Below are 23,642 nucleotides of genomic sequence, written 5' to 3'. Positions count from 1 at the left end.
CTGGGTGAAAAAGTTACCCCCAGGTCATTATTAAAACTCTTTCCCCCTCTCACCTTAAACCTGTGCCCTCTGGATCTTGATTGCCCAGCCCTGGAGAAAAAGACTGTGCACATTCACTCTATCTGTGCCCCTCGTGGTTTTACACACCTCTGTAAGGCCCCCCTCAGTCTCCAACGCTCCAAGGAATAAAGTCCTAACCTGTCCGACCTCTCTCCATAATTCAGCTCTCAAATCCCGGAAACATCCTCGTAAATCTCCTCTGCACTCTTTCCAGCTCAATGGCATCTTTCCTGCAGCGGGGGACCAGAACTGAACACAATACTCCACGTGCGGCCTCACCAACGTTTTGTACAACTGCAACATAACATCCCGACTCCTGTACTCAGTGCCCTGACTGATAAAGGTCAGTGTGTCATTTTTAGGGAACCCTGTCCCTGTACCTTTGGGTCACTCAGTTCCTCAACACTCCCAAGGTCCCTGAGAATCCCGTCCTGGTTTTCGGAACACAACCCTTCACGCTGATCTGAATTAAACTGCATTTGTTGCTCCTCAGCTGAGGAAGGTCCCTCACTGCTGAGGACACCTCCACTTTTAGTGACATATGCAAACTTACTAACCATGCCCTATATATTCTCATCCAAATTATTTCTATAAATAACATGCAGTATGTCCTCGGGCACACCTTCCACCATCACCTGTGCTTTATACCACCACGGCTCGGTACGGCAACTGCTCCGCCCGGGACCGCAGGAAACCGCAGAGAGTTGTGGAAACAGCTCAGCACATCACGGAAACCAGCCTCCCCTCCATGGACTCTGTCTACACTTCCCACTGTCTCAGTAAAACAGACAGTGTGATCAAATACCCCCACCCACACCGGACATTCTCTCTCTCTCCCCCCCCCACCCCCATCGGGCAGAAGATACAAAAGCCTGAGAGCACGTCCCACCAGGCTCGAGGACAGCTTCTACCCCGCTGTTATCAGACTATTGAACAGTCCCCCAGTACAAGGACAGCTTCTACCCCACTGTTATCAGACTATTGAACAGTCCCCCAGTATGAGGACAGCTTCTACCCCGCTGTTATCAGACTATTGAACGGTCCCCCAGTACGATAAGATGGACTCTTGAGCTCACAATCTACCTCGTCGTGACCCTTGCAGCTTATTGTCTGCCTGCACTGCCCTTTCTCTGTAACTGTAACACTTTATTCTGCACTCTTGTTTTCCCTTGTTCTACCTCAAGGCAATGATTAGTATGAATGGCATACAAAATATTTTTCACTGTACCTCTTGTACGACAATAATAAATTCCAATCAACTGCCTCACCCTGCCATCCAGATTACGCTCCCAAGTGGGACCTGGTCAAAAGAAAATTCCATACAACAGGTATTTCCATGCAGAGGCTCTACAAGAGGTAGTCAAAACTGCCCAACACGTCACCTGCACCAGCCTACCTACCATCAGATGCTGGAAAAGGGCCAGTAACATCAGGAAGGATCCCACCCACCCTGCTCATGGACTGTCTGTCCCACCTGCCATCAGGGAGGAGGCTACGTAGTATCTATGCCAGGGCCTCCAGACTCAAAAACTGTTCCTTTCCCCAAGCTGACCAACACCTCCACCCAGTAACCCACCCCTCCACACCTCCAACCACCACTACTTTATCATTTCCTGTCAGTCACCTTATGTACAGTCAGTGTCACTTTGTGGATATACAATATAATAGGCCATCTCTATGTTTTTTTTTTATTCTGTTCTTTATTTTATTGGGGTTTTTTTGTGGTGCAGCGGATCTGGAGTAACGAATACTTTGTTCTCCTTCATGCTGTGTACCGGAAATGACGTTAAACAATCTCAATTCTTGCCGACAGCCCACATCCCCTGTCCTACCTACATCTGATCTCTCCCACGATTCGTGTTATTAGTCAAGTGTACAGTGGAATGCGTTAACAACCAACACACCCGAGGGTGTGCCAGGGGCAACCTACAAGTGTCGCCACACAGTCTGGTGTAGCATAGCACACCCCAATGTGCAACAGAACACAACAGTAAAATCAAACTCTGTTCCTTACACACAGTCGTTTAACCCCAGGACAGGCCACCAGCCTCGTGGCCACATTACCTCCTTATAATCTAAGAGAATGATCATATTTCCCCATTCAAAGTTGTGCTGACTAACAGTGTTAAAGTTCAAAGAAAATTTATTATCAAGGTACATATGTCACCATGTACGACCCTGAGGTTCATTTTATTGTGGGTTCACTCAATGTGGAGAGTACATCTGTGAAGAGTATACTATATATATTCCCTGATATTAAAGGAACTTAATTATAAACCCACAATCTAAATCTAAACCCACAACAGAATAATAACCATAACAGAATCAATGGAAGACTGCACCGACCTGGATGTTCACCCAGTACAAAAGACAACAAATTCTGCAAATACAAAAGTAAATTATTATAAATAAATAAGCAAACAGATCAAGAACATGATTTGAAGAATCCTTGACAGTGAGTCCACAGGTTGTGGGAACATTTCAGTGATGGGGCAAATGAAGTTGAGTGAAGTTACCCCATTTGGTTCAAGATCCTGATTGATGAGGGCTGTTAATGGAGCTGGTGATGTGGGTCCCAAGGCTCCTATACCTTCTTCCTGATGGCAGCAGCAAGAGAGCACGTCCTGCTGGCAGGGGTCCCCAACATTGGATGCTGCTTTCCTGCTGATGTGCTCAATGGCTCTTTCCAAACGTTGGAAGATGCTGTCCCTCAGAAATTCCTCCAATAACTTCACCATTTACCAATCAGGCTCACAGGCCTTCAGTTCCCAGGTTTAGGGATACAGTGTGGAACAGGGCTTTCCAGTCCAAAGAGCCGAACGACCCAGCAACCCACCGATTTAACCCCAGTCCAATCACAGGGCAGTTTACAATGACCAATTAACCTCCTAACCGGCACACCTACGGACTGTGCGAGGAAACTGGAGCTCCTGGAGGAAACCCACGTGGTCACAGGGAAATCATACAGAAAGCGACATCGCGCCGGACGTCAGAAACGCCAACAACCCGAGCAGTAACGGCTTCGCACTGACCCTTTTAAAAGGTTTCCGATGAGCCTGTTCAACCTCTAACTCTGGCAGTGCTAGACTATCACTGAATACTTCTTTTCACTCATTCCACCATTGAGCACGTCGACACAGAGCGCTGTCGCAGGAGCCCCCAACACCCAGGCCCTCTTCTCACTGACATCAGGAAGGTGGTACAGGAGCCTCAGGACTCGCACCGCCAGCTTTAGGAATGGTTACTACCCCTAAACCACCAGGCTCTTGAACCAGTGGGGATAACTTCCCTCACCCCATCACTGAACTGCTCCCACAAACTACTGTTGTGGTTTAAAAAAAATACTTTTTAAACAAACTCCTGTGTTTTTCACACTCACTGGCAGAAAGTGGTATAGCAGCTAAACTAACAGTTTATCACCTGTCTTATTTTTCATTGGCTAAGTATTAGCACATCACCCACCTGATGTCACTGTTTTAATTATGTAGCCTATTAACTAGTTTATTCTTATCGAAGGAATTTTCCTCATCTTATTATAAAAGTGATGGATTTTCCAGAGGTGCCATCTTGGCTTCTTTATTCCTTTTGTCTTCACATCCATTCCATCATTTCTCAGCTCTTTATTCAGTTTGATGAGTATTTGTATGTTTGCATGTACTCCAAAATAAGCTGAAATCTTGGAATTAAAACTGCTCATCATTCCTGACTCCTGGAAGAACGCTACGGCTCAGAAAGTAAACAGAGGTCAAACATGACAGACTCACTTTCAAGGACTTTTCATCCCACGTTCTTGATATGTTTTTTTATTTATTGCTATTATTTCTTTTCCTATTTGTACAGCTTGCTGGTTTTTGCACTCTGGTTGTTTGTCCTTTTGGATGCAGTATTTCACTGATTTTATTCATTTTCCTGTGAATGCCCACAAGAAAACTAAGTTTGTATTTGGTAACACATGTACTTTGAACTTTTCTCCAAGGCAAGGCATTCACCATGAAAATCCCCCTTCTCCATACATACATGCCCACCTGTCCACACTCTTGCTACCTGCTGGCAAGGGATATTTCTGGGTTCTCCCTAATCGTACCAACACAAACTTCTTCTGCCCACCTAATTTCTTTCCTGACATCAGCGAATACTCTACAAATTGCTGCCACGAACAAGTCCTAAAGTCATCTAGTTTGAGAAATCCGATCTCAAACCTTGGGCTGGGCATGGGGCTACCAACGCCATCCTGTTAAAACACAGCGCTACAGAAGCTCCCGAGACTTCATCACGGGGTACGAGGTCGTGGGGTGAAAGGGTGAAAGCATCAACCTGCTGTCGGCAGAGTACAGAGGACCCGGGGAGCTGCTGTCGGAGGCCTGTGCCCCAGTGAGTGCGATGGGCTTCGCTAACTGACAACAGGTACATACTAGGGCGGGAAGAGAGAGGGGCGTGGGCCGAAGTGAGTGAGAGGTGTACACTGGAGAGAAACGGAGAGAGATGCGATCAGTGTCACCTAAGCAAAGGATAATCCCCCTCCCACCTTTCAAAGAGCAAAGATGCTGCCTGGATTAGAGGGCGTGAGCTACAAGGAGAGAGTGGACAAACTTGGGTTGTTTGCTCTAGAGCGGCGGAGGCTGACGCTCACACAGACAGTCAGTATACTTGCAAGGGTTTAAATGTCTCATACCAGAGGGCATGCATTTCAGATTCAAAGGAGATGGGAAGCCCAAATGTTGTGTGTGTTTTTTTTACACACACGTAGAGTGGTGGATGCCTGGAATGCGCTGCGGGGAGGCAGACACATTAAAGACTTTTTAAGACATGTTTTGATCGCCACATGAATGAGGGGGGAAAATGGACGAAGGGCCGGTTCTTCCGCTGTACTATTCTAAATGCAACCTCGCAGCTAACCGCAACGTTCGCCGCAACGCTCCTCCGGTACAGAACGAGGAATTTAGACAACTGCAAGGTAATTGCAGATGACCACAAGCAAATGCCCCCACACAAAAAAACGTCAGGCATCTTGATACAAATTCCGCCCCCTCCCCTCCTTTCCTTCCCAAACACTCGCAGGAATAACAGATGCAGGTCATCAGGAAAAAAATGCATCAATAATTCAAAATGCAAGCTATATAACGCAGATATGCAGGAACATTTCATGAAAAAATTGCCCCGTCCTAGAAAGTGGCCACACAAGATATGACAGTAGCCACCTTGCAAATAATTTACGTGGTACCACTGCGAAGTAAATCAGATGTGCATTGTAACGCAGGCATGGAGATGACTTAGACGCAAAGGCTGACGTCTATGCCAAGTGAACCAGATTTAGAAAATACCCCCGAAAAATGTCACCCTCAGCCCCCGCCGTCCAAGCGACAGGATAGAAAAAAAAATTCAAATCCTCTCATGCACCAAAACATACAAATAACTAATCCAATCTCTCTGCAATTCCCTCCTGCTTCCTTCCCACCCCATGCAAAACATCAAATACACTGAGCAGTGTGTAATTTTAAATAAAATTTGATGTACAAAGTGACACACAAATTCTCTCGTGCAGGAATACTTTTACACTGTGCACAGTTAAGAAATGCAAGGAGGTAAACTCTGCGGGAAATGCGCCCCTAACCCCACTGCATTTAGTACCTTGCAGGAGAATGCGAAATATTTTGAAATGTTAAACCTCCTGTGCAGGAAGAGCAGATGCAAATAATAGCAACCGCTGCATGCAATGCCAGAAGAGAGAGAAAAACCAATCGGATGGAGGGGCTGCAACTTGGCCGCAGGAAAATGTCATGAGGGGGGCAACTGGGAACATGCAACCTGGACGCCTGGACGCCGCGGATCCGGTGCAAAGTGAATGGGCGAGCGGCTCTGCAAACAGCTGAGTTGCTCACCTGCCGGCTCTGGCCCTGACACGACTCGGGTCGCACTGCGCTGGACTCGGCCGAGGGGCGGAGGCCGGGCTTGCGGTACCGCCTCGCAAAAAACCGCCGCTCCGCCCTCTTGCGCCGCCGCGGCTGCTCTGAAAGGCGGACGCCGCGGAGCCGACGGATAGGAGGGGCGCTCTACACCTCCCAACCAATCCTGCACTGGTCCATCGATGACGGATGCGGGTTGGTCCAATAGAAGAGCAGACCGTATTTTCCCCCCAAGTGACTCGATCTATTGGCGCGAGTGGGAAGGCTGCAGCCTATCGGGGTCAGCGCCCGCCCAGCAGCTCGTTGCTACGGGTGACGGATCCATGCCAATGAGCGGCTGTGGAGTGCAGCGCGTGTGCGCGCTCGGGCTCGGGTGGCGGGGTGGGACAGCACGTCTCCGTTTGATTGATGGACTTATTGACCACTCCCTGCTCGGAAGCTCTGATTGATTAGAGAGATTTGCCAATAAGATGCGAGGCCGGGGTGATTAGCTGCAGGGAAGCGCTTTTTAACGCAATGAGGAGGCAGGAGAAGAGGTGAGTGGGCTTGAGGACTGCAGTCAAACCGCAATGGAGTGGTTTCACCACCTTTGGTCCTCTCCCACCCCGAACTTTTCCTTGTCATAGACCTCCCTTGACTGTTCTCTCTTACAAAACATCTTTTGACCTTTCCCCTCTCCCGCTCTCATTGACCACCCCCTGTCCTTTGCCCTTTTCCTCTCTGCTCACTGATGTGTCCCTTAACCTCTACCCTTTCCCTCTCACTGACCATCCCGTGGCCTTTCCCCCACCCCTGACCTCGTTTCTCTCTCATTGACCACTCCCTCCCTCACCAACTCTTGTCCCCCCTCCCCTCGACTTCTCCCTTCTACAAATGGTGTTGGATAAGTTGTTGGGTCTGAAGGCGGATAAGTCCCCGGGACCTGATGGTCTGCATCCCAGGGTACTTAAGGAGGTGGCTTTAGAAATCGTGGATGCATTGGTAATCATCTTCCAATGTTCTATAGATTCAGGATCAGCTCCTGTGGATTGGAAGGTGGCTAATGTTGTCCCACTCTTCAAGAATGGAGGGAGAGAGAAAACAGGGAATTATAGACCACTTAGCCTGATGTCGGTGGTGGGAAAGATGCTGGAGTCAATTATAAAAGATGAAATTATGACACATCTGGATAGTAGTAACAGGATTGGTCCGGGTCAGCATGGATTTACAAAGGGGAAATCGTGCTTGACTAATCTGGAATTTTTTAAGGATGTAACTATGAAGATGGACAAGGGAGAGCCAGTGGATGTAGTGTACCTGGACTTTCAGAAAGCCTTTGATAAAGTCCCACATAGGAGATTAGTGGGCAAAATTAGGGCACATGGTATTGGGGTCAGAGTACTGACATGGATTGAAAATTGGCTGGCTGACAGAAAACAGAGTAGCAATTAACGGGTCCCTTTCGGAATGGCAGGCAGTGACCAGTGGGGTACCGCAGGGTTCAGTGCTGGGACCGCAGCTGTTTACAATATATATTAATGATTTAGATGAGGGAATTAAAAGTAACATTAGCAAATTTGCTGATAACACAAAGCTGGGAGGCAGTGTGAAATGTGAGGAGGATGTTATGAGAATGCAGGGTGACTTGGACAGGCTGGGTGAGTGGGCAGATGTAGTTTAATGTGGATAAATGTGAGGTCATCCACTTTGGTGGTAAGAACGGGTAGGCAGATTATTATCTAAATGGAGTCAAGTTAGGAAAAGGGGAAGCACAACGAGATCTAGGTGTTCTTGTACATCAGTCACTGAAAGCAAGCATGCAAGTACAACAGGCAGTGAAAACAGCTGGCCTTCATAACAAGGGGAATTGAGTATAAGAGCAAAGAGGTCCTTCTGCAGCTGTACAGGGCCCTGGTGAGACCACACCTGGAGTACTGTGTGCAGTTTTGGTCTGCAAATTTGAGGGAGGACATTCTTGCTATTGAGGGAGTGCAGCATAGGTTCACAAGGTTAATTCCTGGGATGGTGGGACTGTCATATGTCGAAAGATTGGAGCGACTGGGCTTGTATACTCTGGAATTTAGAAGGCTGAGAGGGGATCTTATTGAAACATATAAGATTATTAAGGGATTGGACACGCTGCAGGCAGGAAGCATGTTCCTGCTGATGGAGTCCAGAACCAGAGGCCACGGTTTAAGAATAAGGGGTAGGCCATTTAGAACGGAGATGAGGAAAAACTTTTTCACCCAGAGAGTGGTGGATAGATGGAATGCTCTGCCCCAGAAGGCTGTGGAGGCCAAGTCTCTGAATGCTTTCAAAAAAGAGATGGATAGAGCTCTTCAAGATAGTGGGATAAAAGGTTATGGGATAAGGCAGGAACTGGATATTGATAGTGGATGATCAGCCATGATCACAGTGAATGGTGGTGTTGGCTCGAAGGGCCGAATGGCCTACTCCACCTACTGTCTATTGACCTTTGGCCCCGCATTTGACCACACCCTGGTCCCCTTCCCCTCCAGCGCAGACACATATCTCATGGGAGGTGGGTTTGGAGTCTTAGGAAATGCTAACCCCTCTCTGCCCGCCACAGCCTGTGGGGAAGATGGGCCAGTGACCCGCCATTCACACTGGGATTTTTCATCCACTTCATAACCACCTGCATGCATCACGGCTCAGTACAGCAATTGCTCTACCCTTGACCACAAGAAACTGCAGAGAGTTGTGGACACAGCTCAGCATGTCACAATGACATAAGAAAGAAAAGCAAAGAGTTCCTGAAAAGAGAATTTAAAGAGCTGAGAAGCAGGACCTCCTGGGTAGTAATTTCTGGATTGCTACCTGTGCCACCTGCCAGCGAGAGTAGAAACAGGATGATTTGGCAGATAAATGTGTGGCTGAGAAGCTGGTGCAGGGAACAGGGCTTCAGGTTCTTGGATCATTGGAATCTGTTATGGGGGAGGCATAACCTGTTCAAAAGTGACGGGTTGCACCTGAACCAGAGTAAAGGGACTCAGGATAGGACAGATAGTGTGCGTCAGACATGAAGGACAGTCAGGTGATGGGACATAATTGCAGCCAGCAGAGTGCATTAGGAATGCAGAATCAAAAAGTATAGCAAATGCAGCACTCAAAGTGTTATATCTCAATGCACGGAGTATAAGAAATAAGGTGGATGATCTTGTTGCATTATTACAGATGGTCAGGTATGGTGTTGTGGCCATCACTGAATTGTGGCTGAAGGATGTTTGTGGTTGGGAGCTGAATGTCTAAGGTTATATGGATAGGAAGATAGGCAGAGGGGATGGCATGGCTCTGCTGGTAAAAAATGGCATCAAATCCATAGAAAGATGTGATATGGGATTGGAAGATGTTGAATCCTTGTTCACTGAGTTAAGAAACCGGTAAAAGGACCCTGATGGCAGTTATATACAGGCCTCCCAACAGTAACTGGGATGTGGACCACAGATTACAACAGGAAATAGAAAAAGCATGTCAAAAGGGCAATGTTATGATAGTCATGAAAGATTTCAACATGTAGGTCATTTGGGAAAATCAGGTTGGTAACACATCTCAAGAGGGTGAGTTTGTTGAATGCCAATGAGATAGCTGACCTACCACTTCACACTTATCTGGGTTGAACTCCATCTCACACTTCTCAGCCCGGTTCTGCATCCTATCGCTGTCCCGCTGTAACTTCTGATAACCCTCGAGACTGTCCACAACATCCCCAACTTTTGTGTCATCAGCAAACTTACTAACCCACCCTTCTACTTATTCATCCAGGTCATTTATAAAAATCACAAAGAGGAGGGGTCCCAGAACAGATCCCTGAGGCACACCACCGGTCACCGTTCTCCAAGCAGAATACGAACCATCTACAACCACCCTTTGCCTTCTGTGGACAAGCCAGTTCTGGATCCACCAAGCGATGTCTCCTTGGATCTCATGCCACCTTACTTTCTGAATGAGCTTTACATTGAGAACCTTATTAAATGCCTTACTGAAATCCACAGCCTTCCAGATGCTGTGGTTGGAAACATCTGCGACGATGGGGTCCAAGCCTTCAAGAGTCAAGTGCACAAACACCTATCATCTCTGGGAGGGAAGTCTGTTGCTTCTTCATAAGCTATCATGAAGGGGACCAGGATGGCAATGCTTAGTTGTTGGTAGGTAGGGTTAATACCTGACTTTCAAGAGCACTTGTGAGTTATGTTCCAGCTGAACTTAGTCCTTAAACTGCTGAAGAACAGTGCGGAAAGAACAGGTGCTTAGGGATTAGTTTTTAGTTCCAAGTGCTCCTGCCACGTTTTGTCACCCTGCAACCTTATCCTTCAATCTCTTTGAATTATGGAGGACAGCATGTGTATAAATGTCTCTCTCCAGCAGACTTCATCATGATCATCATGACTCCAGTATTTCTACTATTTTTTAATGTTTCTTAATTGTACATGTGATTTTTTTTTTGTGTTCTATCGCTGAGCAGCAGTGAACCATCTGATTGGCCTATCAGAGTTCTCTTTGGGAACTAGTTTGCTTGATCAGCATTTCTGCACTTAATAATAAAAAAAAAATCCATATACACTACATCTACTGCTCTACCTTAATGTGTTTTGTTACATCCTCAAAGAATTCAATCAGGCTCATAAGGCAGACCTGCCCTTGACAAAGCCATGCTGACTATCCCTAATCAGATTTTGTCTCTCCAAATGCTCATAAATCCTGCCTCAGGATCTTCTCCAACAACTTACTGAAGTAAGTCTCACTGGTCTATAATTTCCTGGGCTATTTCTACTCACTTCCTTGAACAAGGGAACAACATTTGCAACCCTCTGTTTCTCTGGTATTTCTCCTGTCCCTATTGATGATGTAAAGAACAGCCCCAGAGGCTCAGCTATCTCCTTCCTCCTTTTTCCACAGTAGCCTGGGGTATATCTCGTCTGGTCCTGGCGACTTATCTAACTTAGTACCTTTCAAAAGCTCCAGCACATCCCCTTTCCTAATGTCTATATGCTCAAGTGTTTCAGTCTGCTGTAAGTCAAACCCACAATTGCCAAGGTCTTTTTCCTTGGTGAATACTGAAGTGAAGCATTCATTAAGTATCTCCACTACCTCCTCCGACTCCATGCACACGTTTCCACTATTGCAGGATTGGTCCTATTCTCACACGGCTCATCCTCTTGCTCTTCATATACTTGTAGAATGCCTTGGGGTTTTCCTTAATCCTGCTCACCAAAGCCTTCTCATGACTCCTGGCTCTCCTAATCCCATTCTTAAACTCCTTCCTGGCAACCCTGTAATTTTCTAGAACTCTTATCAGTACCTAGTTTCTTGAACCTTTTGTAAGCTTTTCTTTTCTTCTTAACCAGGTTTTCCATATCCTTTGTACATCATGGTTCTTTTACCCTGCCATCCTTTCCCTGCCTCAATGGAACATACCTATGCAGAACTCCATGCAAATGTTCCCTGAACTTTTGCCACATTTCTGCCGTGCATTTCCCTGAGAACATCTGCTCCCAAGTTCCTGTCTAATAGCATCATATTTCCCCCTTCTCCAGTTAAATGTTTTCCCAAATTGTCGGCTCCTAACCTTCTTCGACGCTATGGTAAAGGAGATAAAGTTGTGACCAGGTTCATTTCCCAATACCAGATCAAGTACAGCATCTCTTCTGGTTGGCTTATCTACATACTGCGTCAGGAAACCTTCCTATACACACCTAACAAATTGCACCTCATCTAAGCCCCTTGCTTTAAGGAGATGCCAGTCAATATTAGGAAAGTTAAAATCTCCCATCACAACAGCCCTATTATTATTGCGCCGTTCCAGAATCTGCCTCCCCATCTGCTCCTCGATGTCTCTATTACTATTGGGGGGGGGGGTCTAAAAAAACACCCTGTAGAATTATTGCCCCTTTCCTGTTTCTGACTTCCACCCACACTGACTCAGTAGTTAATTCCTTCATGGTAGTGGTAGATATTGTGGCAGTATTAGCAATGATCTTTCAAAAATGACCATAAGACCATAAGACAAAGGTGCTGCCTGAGCCACGTCTGGCAGAATCTATTACAGCTCGGAGCGCTGGAGTTCAGAATTCTGTTCTGGTATCCTCTGGAATATGTTCCTTTCTATGAATGTGTGACTTTCCTCTGAGTGCTCTGCTTTCCTCCCACAGTCCAAACAGGTACCGGTTAGACCATAAGACCATAAGACAAAGGAGCAGAAGTCGGCCATTCGGCCCATCGAGTCTGCTCCGCCATTTTATCATGAGCTGATCCAATCCCCCATTTAGTCCCACTCCCCTGCCTTCTCACCATAACCTTTGATGCCCTGGCTACTCAGATACCGATCAATCTCTGCCTTAAATGCACCCAATGACTTGGCCTCCACTGCTGCCCGTGGCAACAAATTCCATAGATTCACCATCCTCTGACTAAAAAAATTTCTTCGCATTTCTGTTCTGAATGGGCGCCCTTCAATCCTTAAGTCATGCCCTCTCGTACTAGACTCCCCCATCATGGGAAGCAACTTTACCACATCCACTCTGTCCACGCCTTTCAACATTCAAAATGTTTCTATGAGGTCTCCCCTCATTCTTCTAAACTCCAAGGAATACAGTCCAAGAGCGGACAAACGTTCCTCATATGTTAACCCTCTCATTCCCGGAATCATTCTAGTGAATCTTCTCCATACCCTCTCTAACGTCAGCACATCCTTTCTTAAATAAGGAGACCAAAACTGCCCACAGTACTCCAAGTGGGGTCTCACCAGCACCTTATAGAGCCTCAACATCACATCCCTGCTCCTATACTCTATTCCTCTAGAAATGAATGCCAACATTGCATTCGCCTTCTTCACTACTGACTCAACCTGGAGGTTAACTTTAAGGGTATCCTGTACGAGGACTCCCAAGTCCCGTTGCATCTCCGAACTTTGAATTCTTTCCCCATTGAAAGATCATTGCTAATACCTCTGCAATCTCCACAGCTACTTCCTTCAGAGCACAAGGGTGCATTCCATCTGGTCAGGGAGAGTTATCTACCTTTAGACTATTCAGCTTCCTGAGTACTTTCTCTGTCGTAATTATGACTGAGCACACTTCTCTTCCCTGACATCCTTGAGTGTCTGGTATACTGCTGATGTCTTCCTCAATGAAGACTGATGCAAAATACTCGTTCAGTTTTGCCACCATCTCCTTATCTCCCATTCTCCAGCATCATTTTCTATCAGTCCTATGTCTATTCTCACCTGTCTTTTACTCTTTATATACTTGAAAAAGCTTTTAGTATCCTCTTTGATATTATTTGCTAGCTTCCTTTCATAGTTAATCTTTTCCCTCTTAATGACCTTCTTGGTTTCCTTTTGTGAGGTTTTAAAAACCCGATCCTCTGTCTTCCCACTAATTTTTGCTTCCCTTGCTTCCCTCTCCTTTGCTTTAACTTTGGCTTTTGACTTCTCTTGTCAACCATGGTTGCATCCTTTTTCCATTCGAAAATTTCTTCTTTTTTGGAATATACCTGTCTTGCACCTTCCTCACTTCTCGCATAAACTCCAGCCACTGCTGCTCTGCCGTCTTTCCGGCCAGTGTCCCTTTCCAGTCAACTTTAGCCAGTTCCTCTCTCATGCCACTGTAATTTCCTTTACTCCACTGAAATACCGACACATCAGATTCCGGCTTCTCTTTTTCAAATTTCACAGTGAATTCAATCATGTTATGATCACTGCCTCCTAAGGGTTCTTTCACTTCAATCTCTCTAATCACCTCTGATTCATTACACAATACCCAATCCAGTACAGCCGATCCCCTGGTGGGCTCAACAGCAAGCTGTTCTAAAAAGCCATCTCGCGGGTTAACTATCATTGCAGTTAGGCTAGGGTTAAATCAGTGTGTCTGGATAGCACAGCTCGACGGTCCGGAAGTGTCTTATTTCTAAATAAGGATAAAGGAAATTCGGCCCCTCCTACGCTGGCAGACCTGCCACAGATAGCATCTACTCTATCCCATCCCCGTTCACACTAAGTAAACTTCTCTCTCCCTTCGCTTTCTATCACCACATATTCCTCCTAGTCAGCCAGACCCTGCCAATCCCTGGGTAAAGAATTCCCTGGACTCCCCAGCCTGCAAGAGCAGAAGTTTTTCACATACCTTAGTTTTAAATAGCAGTCTCTCCCCTCCTCTCCGTCTTGTAACCAGGTTGGAACTAATCTGGGACTCTCACACCAGTGGAACTATCCTGACGTCTGCCTGACTGGGAACCTCAATAAGACTCTCATCTCATTCTTCTGTACTCCCAGGAATGCAAGGGAAACTGTACGGAATGGCAGCTCTGTCACTGGGTCAATCTCCTTCCGACTGTTTGAAGAGCTTCTGGATCTTTCCAGAAGTCTCTGAGCTGGACCTCGTCAGGGGACCGGAGGTGGAGGGGTCAGTGACATTGAATTCCATGGTGTTATCATATCAGAGGATCTGTCCCGGGACCAGCATGGAGCTGTCAGGCACGGCAGTGTCTCTATTTTTATTCCTCCTCCTGAAGTCAACAATCAGCTCTTAAGTTTAGCTGAACTTTAATCTCCCTCAATGTCAGCAAAACCAAAGAGCTGATTATATACTACAGCAAGAGGAAACCAGAGGTCCATGGGCCATGGTCCACATCAGGGGATCCGAGGTGGAGTGGGCCAGCCACTCTAAATTCTTCAGCGTGATCACTTCAGAGGAACTGCCCTGGGTTCAGCACGCAAGTGCCATTACAATGAACACAAGACAGTGCCTCTGCTTGGAAGTTTGCAAAGATTCAGCATGTCATCTAAAACTCTGACAAGCTTCTATGGGGAGAGGGGAGTATATTGACTGGCTGCATCAAAGCCTGGCATGGAAACACCAATGCCCAGGAACGGAAAATCCTACAAAAGTAGTGGATACGGCCTAGTCTGTCGCAGGTAAAGACCTCCTCACCACTGAGCACACCTACATGAAACACCCTCACAGAAAAGCAGCATCCATCTTCAGGGACCCCCACCATCCAGGCCACACTCTCTTCTCACTCTTGCTGTTAGGAAGGAGGTACAGAAGCCTCAGGACTCACACCACCAGCTTCAGGAATAGTTACTACCCCTTAACCATTAAGCTCTTGAACCAGAGGGGATAACTTCACTCACCTCAACTCTGAACGGATTCCACAACCTGCGGACAAACTTTCAAGGACTCGACAACTCATGTTCTCACTGTTATTTTTATATGTACAGTTTGTGTTATACGTTGCAGATTGTGGATCGGGCTCTGACTGTTGCACAGCTGTTGAGGGAGAGATTAGGACGGGGAGATCTCTCTGCCCCAGTAGTGACGTTTTCCCCTTGATTTGGAAAGCGTGTAATCCGTCACCGGACTGACGTGACTCAGCCGGGAGTCCTTGGAACGATGAGTCAAGGACCGTCACGCTGTCGCACAGTGGGGGGGGTGCAGCGAGGGGGAGGGGGAGGGCTGGGGGAAGATCAGAGTGTGAGGGAATCGGGGAGAGACAGAGAAGAAAAATGGGAGTGAGTGAGAGGGAAGGAGCTAGAGAAAATGAATGTCAGGGTGATGTACATGTACTTCGATAATAAATTTACTTTGAACCTTGAAAGTCGAGCCACAAGCAGACAGGGCAGTGAAGAAGACATTTGCCACGCTGCCCTTCATCAGTCAGGGCGCTGAGTACGGGAGTTGGCAGGTTATGTTGCAGTTGGTGAGGCCGCATTGTATTGTGTTCAGTTCCAGTCGCCCCGCTGCAGGAAGGTGGAATGAAGCCGGGGTGGGGGGGGGAGGAGAGCTGGAAATATTTGCCAGGATTGGAGGGCAAGGGAGGGGTTTGTACAGGAAGGGCAAGTGTAGAGGTTACAGAGATAGGGAGGGGTTTGAACAGGAGGGGGGAGTGTAGGGGTTACAGAGATAAGGAGGGGGTGAGGGAGGGGTTTGTACTGGAGGGGGGAGTGTAAGGGTTACAGAGATAGGGAGGGATTTGAACAGGAGGGGGAGTGTAGGGGTTACAGAGATAGGGAGGGGGTGAGGGAGGGGTTTGAACAGACAGACAGGGAGTGTAGGGGTTACAGAGAGAGGGAGGGGGTGAGGAATGGGTTGTGGGAAGGAGGGGTGGGGGAGGATATGAGGGAGGGGAAGGGGAATGGGGAGGGAGGTAAGCTGAGGGAGGAGGAAGAGAGGCAGAGAAAGAGAAAAGGGGTGCGGAGAGGGAGGGAGGAGATTGCTAAGGAAGGTGAGAGGGTTAGGGAGGGAAAGGGGTAGGCTGAGAGATGGGCAAGGATGGGAGTGTGAGAGTAAGTGATTGTACATTGTTGTGTGGTGATTGTACGTCGAGGATGGTGATTGTATGTCCTGTGTTGTGATTGTACGTCATCGTCTATGGCAATTGTACATTATGTGTTTTGATTGTACGTCATGTATGGTGATTGTAGATTGTGTATGGTGATTGTACATCATGTATGGTGATTGCTTGTTGTCGTGAATTTATGTCGAGGATGGTGATTGTATGTCCTGTGTTGTGATTGTAAGTTATTGTCTATGGCGATTGTATTTTGTGTGGCGATAGTACATTGTGTGGTGATTGTACGTCATGTATGGCGATTGTATGTTGTGCGTGGGAATTTTACGTGTATGTCGCGTATGGTGATTGTACGTTAACATCTATGTGATTTATCTGGTCGTTTGTTCTGATTGTACACTATCGTATACGGAGATTGTACATCAAGGATGGTGATTATGTGTCCTGTGTAGTGATTGTAGGTCATCGTCTATGGTGCTTGTACATCATGTGTGGTGATTGTATGTTGCCTGTGGTGTTTGTACGTCGTGTGTGGTGATTATACTTCATGTGTAGTGATTGTACGTCGTGTGTGGTGATTATACTTCATGTGTAGTGATTGTACGTCATGTGTGGTGATTGTACATCATGTGTAGTGATTGTACGTCATGTGTGGCGATTGTACATCACGTGTGGTGATTGTACGTCGTGTGTGGTGATTGTACATCACGTGTGGCGATTGTACATCACGTGTGGTGATTGTACGTCGTGTGTGGTGATTGTACGTCGTGTGTGGTGATTGGTGATTGTAGATCGTTATTTTTGGTGATTGTCCATCCTGTCCGACGATGACAGGAAACCTGTACAGCAGTTTTTAAGTGGCAAAGCTGTTGCACTGGGGCTGTTCCACTTTCAGGGCTTCTGAAAACTGGGTCCAATGGTACGAAGAAGTGTCATAACTGAGGTCTTCCTTGGTTGCTGGGGATGACCATGACTTCTTCTGTGCCTGGTCATGCTCTTTGCTCTCCACGGAGCCTTGCCAAGATGTCTTCTTTGCTGTTTCGTCTCACTGTTGATCTGATCCGCACTGTCTGCCAAAGCTGATTTGCATGATCAGACAGGCATGTCTCTATCTCGTCGGGGAATGAGACCCACTGGCTATCCTTCGCTGTTTTATCTCACCTGTGTACCAGGGTATGGACACAGTCACATGCAAACAGCTATTTGGAGCTACAGGAGAGAGCTGAGTCTCCAGTGGGGCTAAAAGGTGAGTGAGCTGCCCCAGAATGGACAATGCATGCCCCTTCCCCAGATGTACCACCCCTCACTGGACACCCCATGCATCTTATACTGTACCACCAAATGAAACAACATTGCTCTGGACCAAGGTGCACAACACATTACGTATAGCTCAAACACATAACATATAAAGTAATAGTACCCCAAATAAGTTAACAACTAATAAAATATCTTCCAGAAGATTGACAGTTAACAAAAGACTGTATTTACAACCCAGGATAAAGAGTAAACAGTATAATGCTACTGGTGTTTCATACGTGATGAGACCTGGGCGGTGTCAGGGAGTTCGATAGTCTCACAGTCTGGGGGAAGAAGCTGTTTCCCATCCTCACAGTTCTAGTCCTAATGCTACGGTACCTCCTGACAGATTACTATTTTTAGAACTACCTAGTTAACTTAATGTTAAATTTATGTTCCTGTTGTAATGTACAGTACTTTATTATTATGTTTTGGACGGTACTGCCATCATAAAACAACAGATTTCATGACATAAGCCAGTGACACAGAAACTGCACTGTGATGAACATGACAGCTCTACAACAGGTAGTCAAAACTGCCCAACGCACCATTGGCACCAGCCTACCCACCTTCAGAATCAGGTTTAATATCACCAGCATATGTCATGAAATTTGTTACCATTGCAGCAATGAAGTAGTGAGGTAGTGTTCATGGGTTCAATGTCCATTCAGAAATTGTATGACAGAGGGGAGGAAGCTGTTCCTGAATCACTGAGTGTGTGCCTTCAGGCTTCTGTACCTCCTACCTGATGGTGACAGTGAGAAGAGAGCATGACCTGGGTGATGGGGGTCCTTAATCATGGACGTCACCTTTTTTGAGGGATTGCTCTTTGAAGATGCAAGCAGCACACACTAAATGTTCTTTTGATTTCCAGCATCTGCAGATTTTCCTATCTTTGTGCTGGTTGAAGGTGTCCTGGACACTCCAGAGACTCGTGGCCATGATGGAACTGATTAAGTTTACAACTCTCCGTAGCCCTCCCCGCCCCATACCAGAGAGTGATGCAGCCAGTCACGGTGCCCTCCACGGTACACCTGCAGAAATCTGAAAATGTTTTTGGTGACATACCAAATCTCCTCGGATTCCTAATGAAATATAGCCACTTTTGCACTTTATTTGTAGCTTCATCAATATGTTGGGTCCAGGTGAGATCCTCAAGAGATATTTGCACCCAGGAACTTGGAGCTGTTCACTCGCTCCACTTCTGATTACTCTCTGAGTGCTGGTGTGTGCTCCCTCATCTTACCCTTTCTGAAGTCCACGATCAGTTCTTTGGTCTGACTGATGTTGAGTGCCAGGTGCTGCGACACCACTCAACTAGCTGATGTACCGGGCTCCTGTACGCCCTGTCATTACTATCTGAAATTATATGCAGAAAGGTGCTGGAAAAGGGCCAGTAACGTCAGGAAGGATCCCACCCACCCTGTTCATGGACTGATTGTCCCACTCCCATCAGAGAGGAGGGTACACAGCATCCACACCAGGACCACCAGACTCAAAAACAGTTACTTTCCCCAAGCAGTAAGGCTGATCAACACCTCCATACACCAGTACTTTATAACTTCCTGTCACCTTATGTACAGACACTGCCTTACCTAGTGTTACCTTATGGGCGTACAGCTATTCTATGTATATACAGTAACTTGTGTATTTATATTTATTGAGTTTTTTTATTAGACCATAAGACAAAGGAGCAGAAGTCGGCCATTCAGTCCATCGAGTCTGCTCCACCATTTTATCATGAGCTGATCCAATCTCCTATTTAGTCCCACTCCCCCGCCTTCTCACCATAACCTTTGATGCCCTGGCTGGTCAGATACCTATCAATCTCTGCCTTAAATACACCCAACGACTTCACCTTCACTGCTGCCTGTGGCAACAAATTCCACAGATTCACCATCCTCCGGCTGAAAAAATTTCTCAGCATCGCTTTTCTGACTGGGCGCCCTTCAATCCTTAATTCATGCCTTCTCGTACTAGACTCCCCCACCATATAACCATGGGAACAACAGGAATTCTGCAGATGCTGGAAATTCAAGCAACACACATCAAAGTTGCTGGTGAACGCAGCAGGCCAGGCAGCATCTATAGGAAGAGCAGCATCTATAGGAAGAGGCGCAGTCGACGTTTCAGGCCGAGACCCTTCGTCAGCCTGACGAAGGGTCTCGGCCTGAAACGTCGACTGCGCCTCTTCCTATAGATGCTGCCTGGCCTGCTGCGTTCACCAGCAACTTTGATGTGTGTTGCATATAACCATGGGAAACCACTTTGCCACATCCACTCTGTCCATGCCTTTCAACATTCGAAATCTTTCTATAAGGCCCCCCTTCATTCTTCTAAACTCCAAGGAATACAGTCCAAGAGCGGACAAACGTTCCTCATATGTTAACCCTCTCATTCCTAGAATCATTCTAGTGAATCTTCTCTGAATCCTCTCCAACATCAGCACATCCTTTCTTAAATAAGGAGCCCCAAACTGCACACAGTACTCCAAGTGAGGTCCCACCAGCGCCTTATAGAGCCTCAACATCACATCCCTGCTCCTATACTCTATTCCTCTAGAAATGAATGCCAACATTGCATTCGCCTTTTCACCACCGATTCAACCTGGAGGTTAACCTTAAGGGTATCCTGCACGAAGACTCCCAAATCCCGTTGCATCTCAGAACTTTGAATTCTCTCCCCATTTAAATAATAGTCTGCCCGTTTATTTCTTCTACCAAAGTGCATAACCATACACTTTCCAACATTGTATTTCATTTGCCACTTCTTTGCCCATTCTTCCGATCTATCCAAGTCTCTCTGCAGACTCTCCGTTTCCTCAGCACTACCGGCCCCTCCACCTATCTTCATATCGTCAGCAAACTTAGCCACAAAGCCATCGATTCCATAATCCAAATCATTGATGTACAATGTAAAAAGAAGCGGCCCCAACACTGATCCCTGTGAAACACCACTGGTAACCGGCAGCCAACCAGAATAGGATCCCTTTATTCCCACTCTCTGTTTCCTGCCAATCAGCCAATGCTCTATCCACGTATGTAACTTTTCCGTAATTCCATGGGCTCTTATCTTGTTAAATAGCCTCATGTGTGGCACCTTGTCAAAGGCCTTCTGAAAATCCAAATATACAACATCCACTGCATCTCCCTTGTCTAGCCTACTTGTAATTTCCTCAAAAAATTGCAATAGGTTTGTCAGGCAGGATTTTCCTTTAAGGAAACCATTCTGAGTTCTGCGTATCTTGTCATATGCCTCCAGGTACCCCGTAATCTCATCCTTGACAATCGACTCCAACAACTTCCCAACCACCAATGTCAAGCTAACAGGTGTATAATTTCCTTTTTGCTTCCTTGCCCCCTTCTTAAATAGCAGAGTGACATTTGCAATCTTCCAATCCTCCGGAACCATGCCAGAATCTATTGACTTTTGAAAGATCATTGCTAATGCCTCCGCAATCTCCACAGCTACTTCCTTCAGAACACAAGGGTGCATTCCATCTGGTCCGGGGGATTTATCTAACCTTAGACTATTCAGCTTCCTAGTACTTTCTCTGTTGTAATTGTGACTGTGCACACTTCTCTTCCCTGCCACCCTTGAGTGTCCGGTATACTGCTGATGTCTTCCTCAGTGAAGACTAATGCAAAATACTCGCTCAGTTCCTCGGCCATCTCCTTATCTCCCATTACAATTTCTCCAGAATCATTTTCTATTGGCCCTATATCTACTCTCACCTGTCTTTTACTCTTTATATACTTGAAAAAGCTTTTAGTATCCTCTTTGATATTATTTGCTAGCTTCCTTTCATGGTTCATCTTTTCCCTCTTAATGACCTTTTTAGTTTCCTTTTGCTAGCTTTTAAAAACTTCCCAATCCTCTGTCTTCCCACTAATTTTTGCTTCCTTGTATGCCCTCTCCTTTGCTTTAACTTTGGCTTTGACTTCTCTTGTCAGCCACAGTTGCATCCTTTTTCCGTTACTGTGTTCTTTATCTTATTGTGTTTTGCATCGGATCTGGAGTAACAGTTCTCCTTTACACTTGGAGTGGAAATGACAATAAACAATCTGGAATCTTGAACCCTAATGCCAGTGACATTGAACCTGATCCTGGTTCTGTAATATACCCCTTGGGCAGCAGGGGGAGCCGTATTCCCACAATCCCATCTGGTCCAAACTCCAGGTGACGGTATTGTGAGGTTCAAAGTAAATTTTATTGTCTAAGTACATATATGTCACCATGTACAACCCTGATATTCATTGTCCTGTGGGCACATTCAGTAAATCTATAGAATATAACTATGCAAACACGAGGAAATCAGCAGATGCTGGAATTTCAAGCAACACGCATAAAAGTTGCTGGTGAACGCAGCAGGCCAGGCAGCATCTATTGGGAGAGGTACAGTCGACATTTCGGGCCGAGACCCTTCGTCAGGACTAACTGAAGGAAGAGCTAGTAAGAGATTTGAAAGTGGGAGGGGGAGGGGGAGATCCAAAATAATAGGAGAAGACAGGAGGGGGAGGGATAGAGCCAAGAGCTGGACAAGTGATTGGCAAAAGGGATATGAGAGGATCATGGGACAGGAGGCCTAGGGAGAAAGAAAGGGGGATGGGGGGGTAGCCCAGAGGATGGGCAATAACGGATGGGGTACGAGGGGAAGATGGGGCATTAACGGAAGTTAGAGAAGTCAATGTTCATGCCGTCAGGTTGGAGGCTACCCAGAGGGAATATAAGGTGTTGTTCCTCCAACCTGAATGTGGCTTCATCTTTACAGTAGAGGAAGCCATGGATAGACAGATCAGAATGGGAATGGGACGTGGAATTAAAATGTGTGGCCACTGGGAGATCTTGCTTTCTCTGGCAGACAGAGCGTAGGTGTTCAATGAAATGATCTCCCAGTCTGCGTCGGGTCTCGCCAATATATAGATGGCCACATCGGGAGCACCGGACGCAGTATATCACCCCAGCCGACTCACAGGTGAAGTGTCGCCTCACCTGGAAGGACTGTCTGGGGCCCTGAATGGTGGTAAGGGAGGAAGTGTAAGGGCATGTGTAGCACTTGTTCCAATGACAAGGATAAGTGCCAGGAGGGAGATCGGTTGGGCAGGGATGGGGGGACGAATGGACAAGGGAGTCGCGTAGGGAGTGATCCCTGCGGAAAGGATCCCTGAGGAAACAGTAACTATAACAGGATCAATGAAAGATCAACCAGAGTGCAGAAGGCAACAAGCTGTGCAAATGCAAACAAAAATAAATAGCAATAAGTAACGAGAACAGGAGATAAAGAGTTGTTAAGTGAGATCATTGGTTGTTGGGCAAGTGAGTGTAGTTATCCCCTTTTATTCAGGAGCCAGATGGTTGAGGGGTAGTAACTGTTCTTGAACCTGGTGGTGCCTTCTAGCTGATGGCAGCAGTGAGCAAAGAGCCTGGCCTGGGTGGTGGGATCTCTGATGATGGATGAATTTTACTTCCCGTTTCTGTTCCGATGTGTTGGTCCATGGCCTCCGCTTGTGCCAAGATGAGGCCACCTTCAGGGTGGAGGAGCAACAGCTTATATTCAATCTGCAACATGATGGCATGAGTAGTGATTTCTCCTTACGGTAAACAAAATGTACTCCCTTCCCCCTTCCTCTGTTCTCCACACTGACCTTTTACTTCTTCTCACTTGCCTATCACCTGCCCCTGGGTCTTCCTCCTTCCCTTTCTCCTGTGGTCCACTCTCCTCTCCTGTCAGATTCTTTCCTCACCAGTCCTTTACCTTTCCCACCCGCCTGGCTTCACCTATCACCTTCTCGTTAGCCTCCTAACCCTCCCCCACCTTTTTATTCTGGCATCTTCCTCCTTCATTCTCAGTTCTGAAGAAGGGTCTTGGCCTGAAATCCCAACTGTTTACTCCTTTCCTTAGATGCTGTCTGACTTGCTCAGTTCCTCCAGCATTTTGAGTGTGTTGCTCTGGATTTCCAGCATCTACAGACTTCCTTGTGTTTTTAATGGTGGATGCCGCTTTCCTATGACAGCATTTCGAGCAGATGTGCTCAGTGTTTTTTTTTGGGGGGGGGGAGGTTTACCTGAGATGTACTGACCCGAATCCACTGCCTT

General features: G+C 46.7%; 1 protein-coding gene across 5 annotated transcripts in view; it reads right to left on the bottom strand.

Moving 5' to 3' along the window:
- Window positions 1–15,226, bottom strand: part of LOC134339037 (myosin-10-like) — a 277,554-nt gene extending 262,328 nt beyond the window's left edge. For 4 of the 5 annotated variants that reach the window (XM_063035301.1, XM_063035302.1, XM_063035305.1 and 1 more), the window contains exon 1: window positions 15,094–15,226. In XM_063035301.1, coding sequence (XP_062891371.1) covers window positions 15,094–15,152 — 59 coding nt within the window. In that variant the 5' untranslated portion in view covers window positions 15,153–15,226. Of the gene's footprint in view, window positions 1–5,939; window positions 6,068–15,093 lie in introns of those variants that run through there. The other variant, XM_063035306.1, reaches the window with a different exon arrangement.
- Between the last annotated feature and the right edge of the window lie 8,416 nt (window positions 15,227–23,642).

This window comes from Mobula hypostoma, chromosome 28 (genome assembly GCF_963921235.1).
Source record: "Mobula hypostoma chromosome 28, sMobHyp1.1, whole genome shotgun sequence".
Lineage (NCBI taxonomy): Eukaryota > Metazoa > Chordata > Chondrichthyes > Myliobatiformes > Myliobatidae > Mobula > Mobula hypostoma.
The sequence above is the reverse complement of the archived record's forward strand: the minus strand, read 5'-3'. Positions and strand labels throughout refer to the sequence as shown.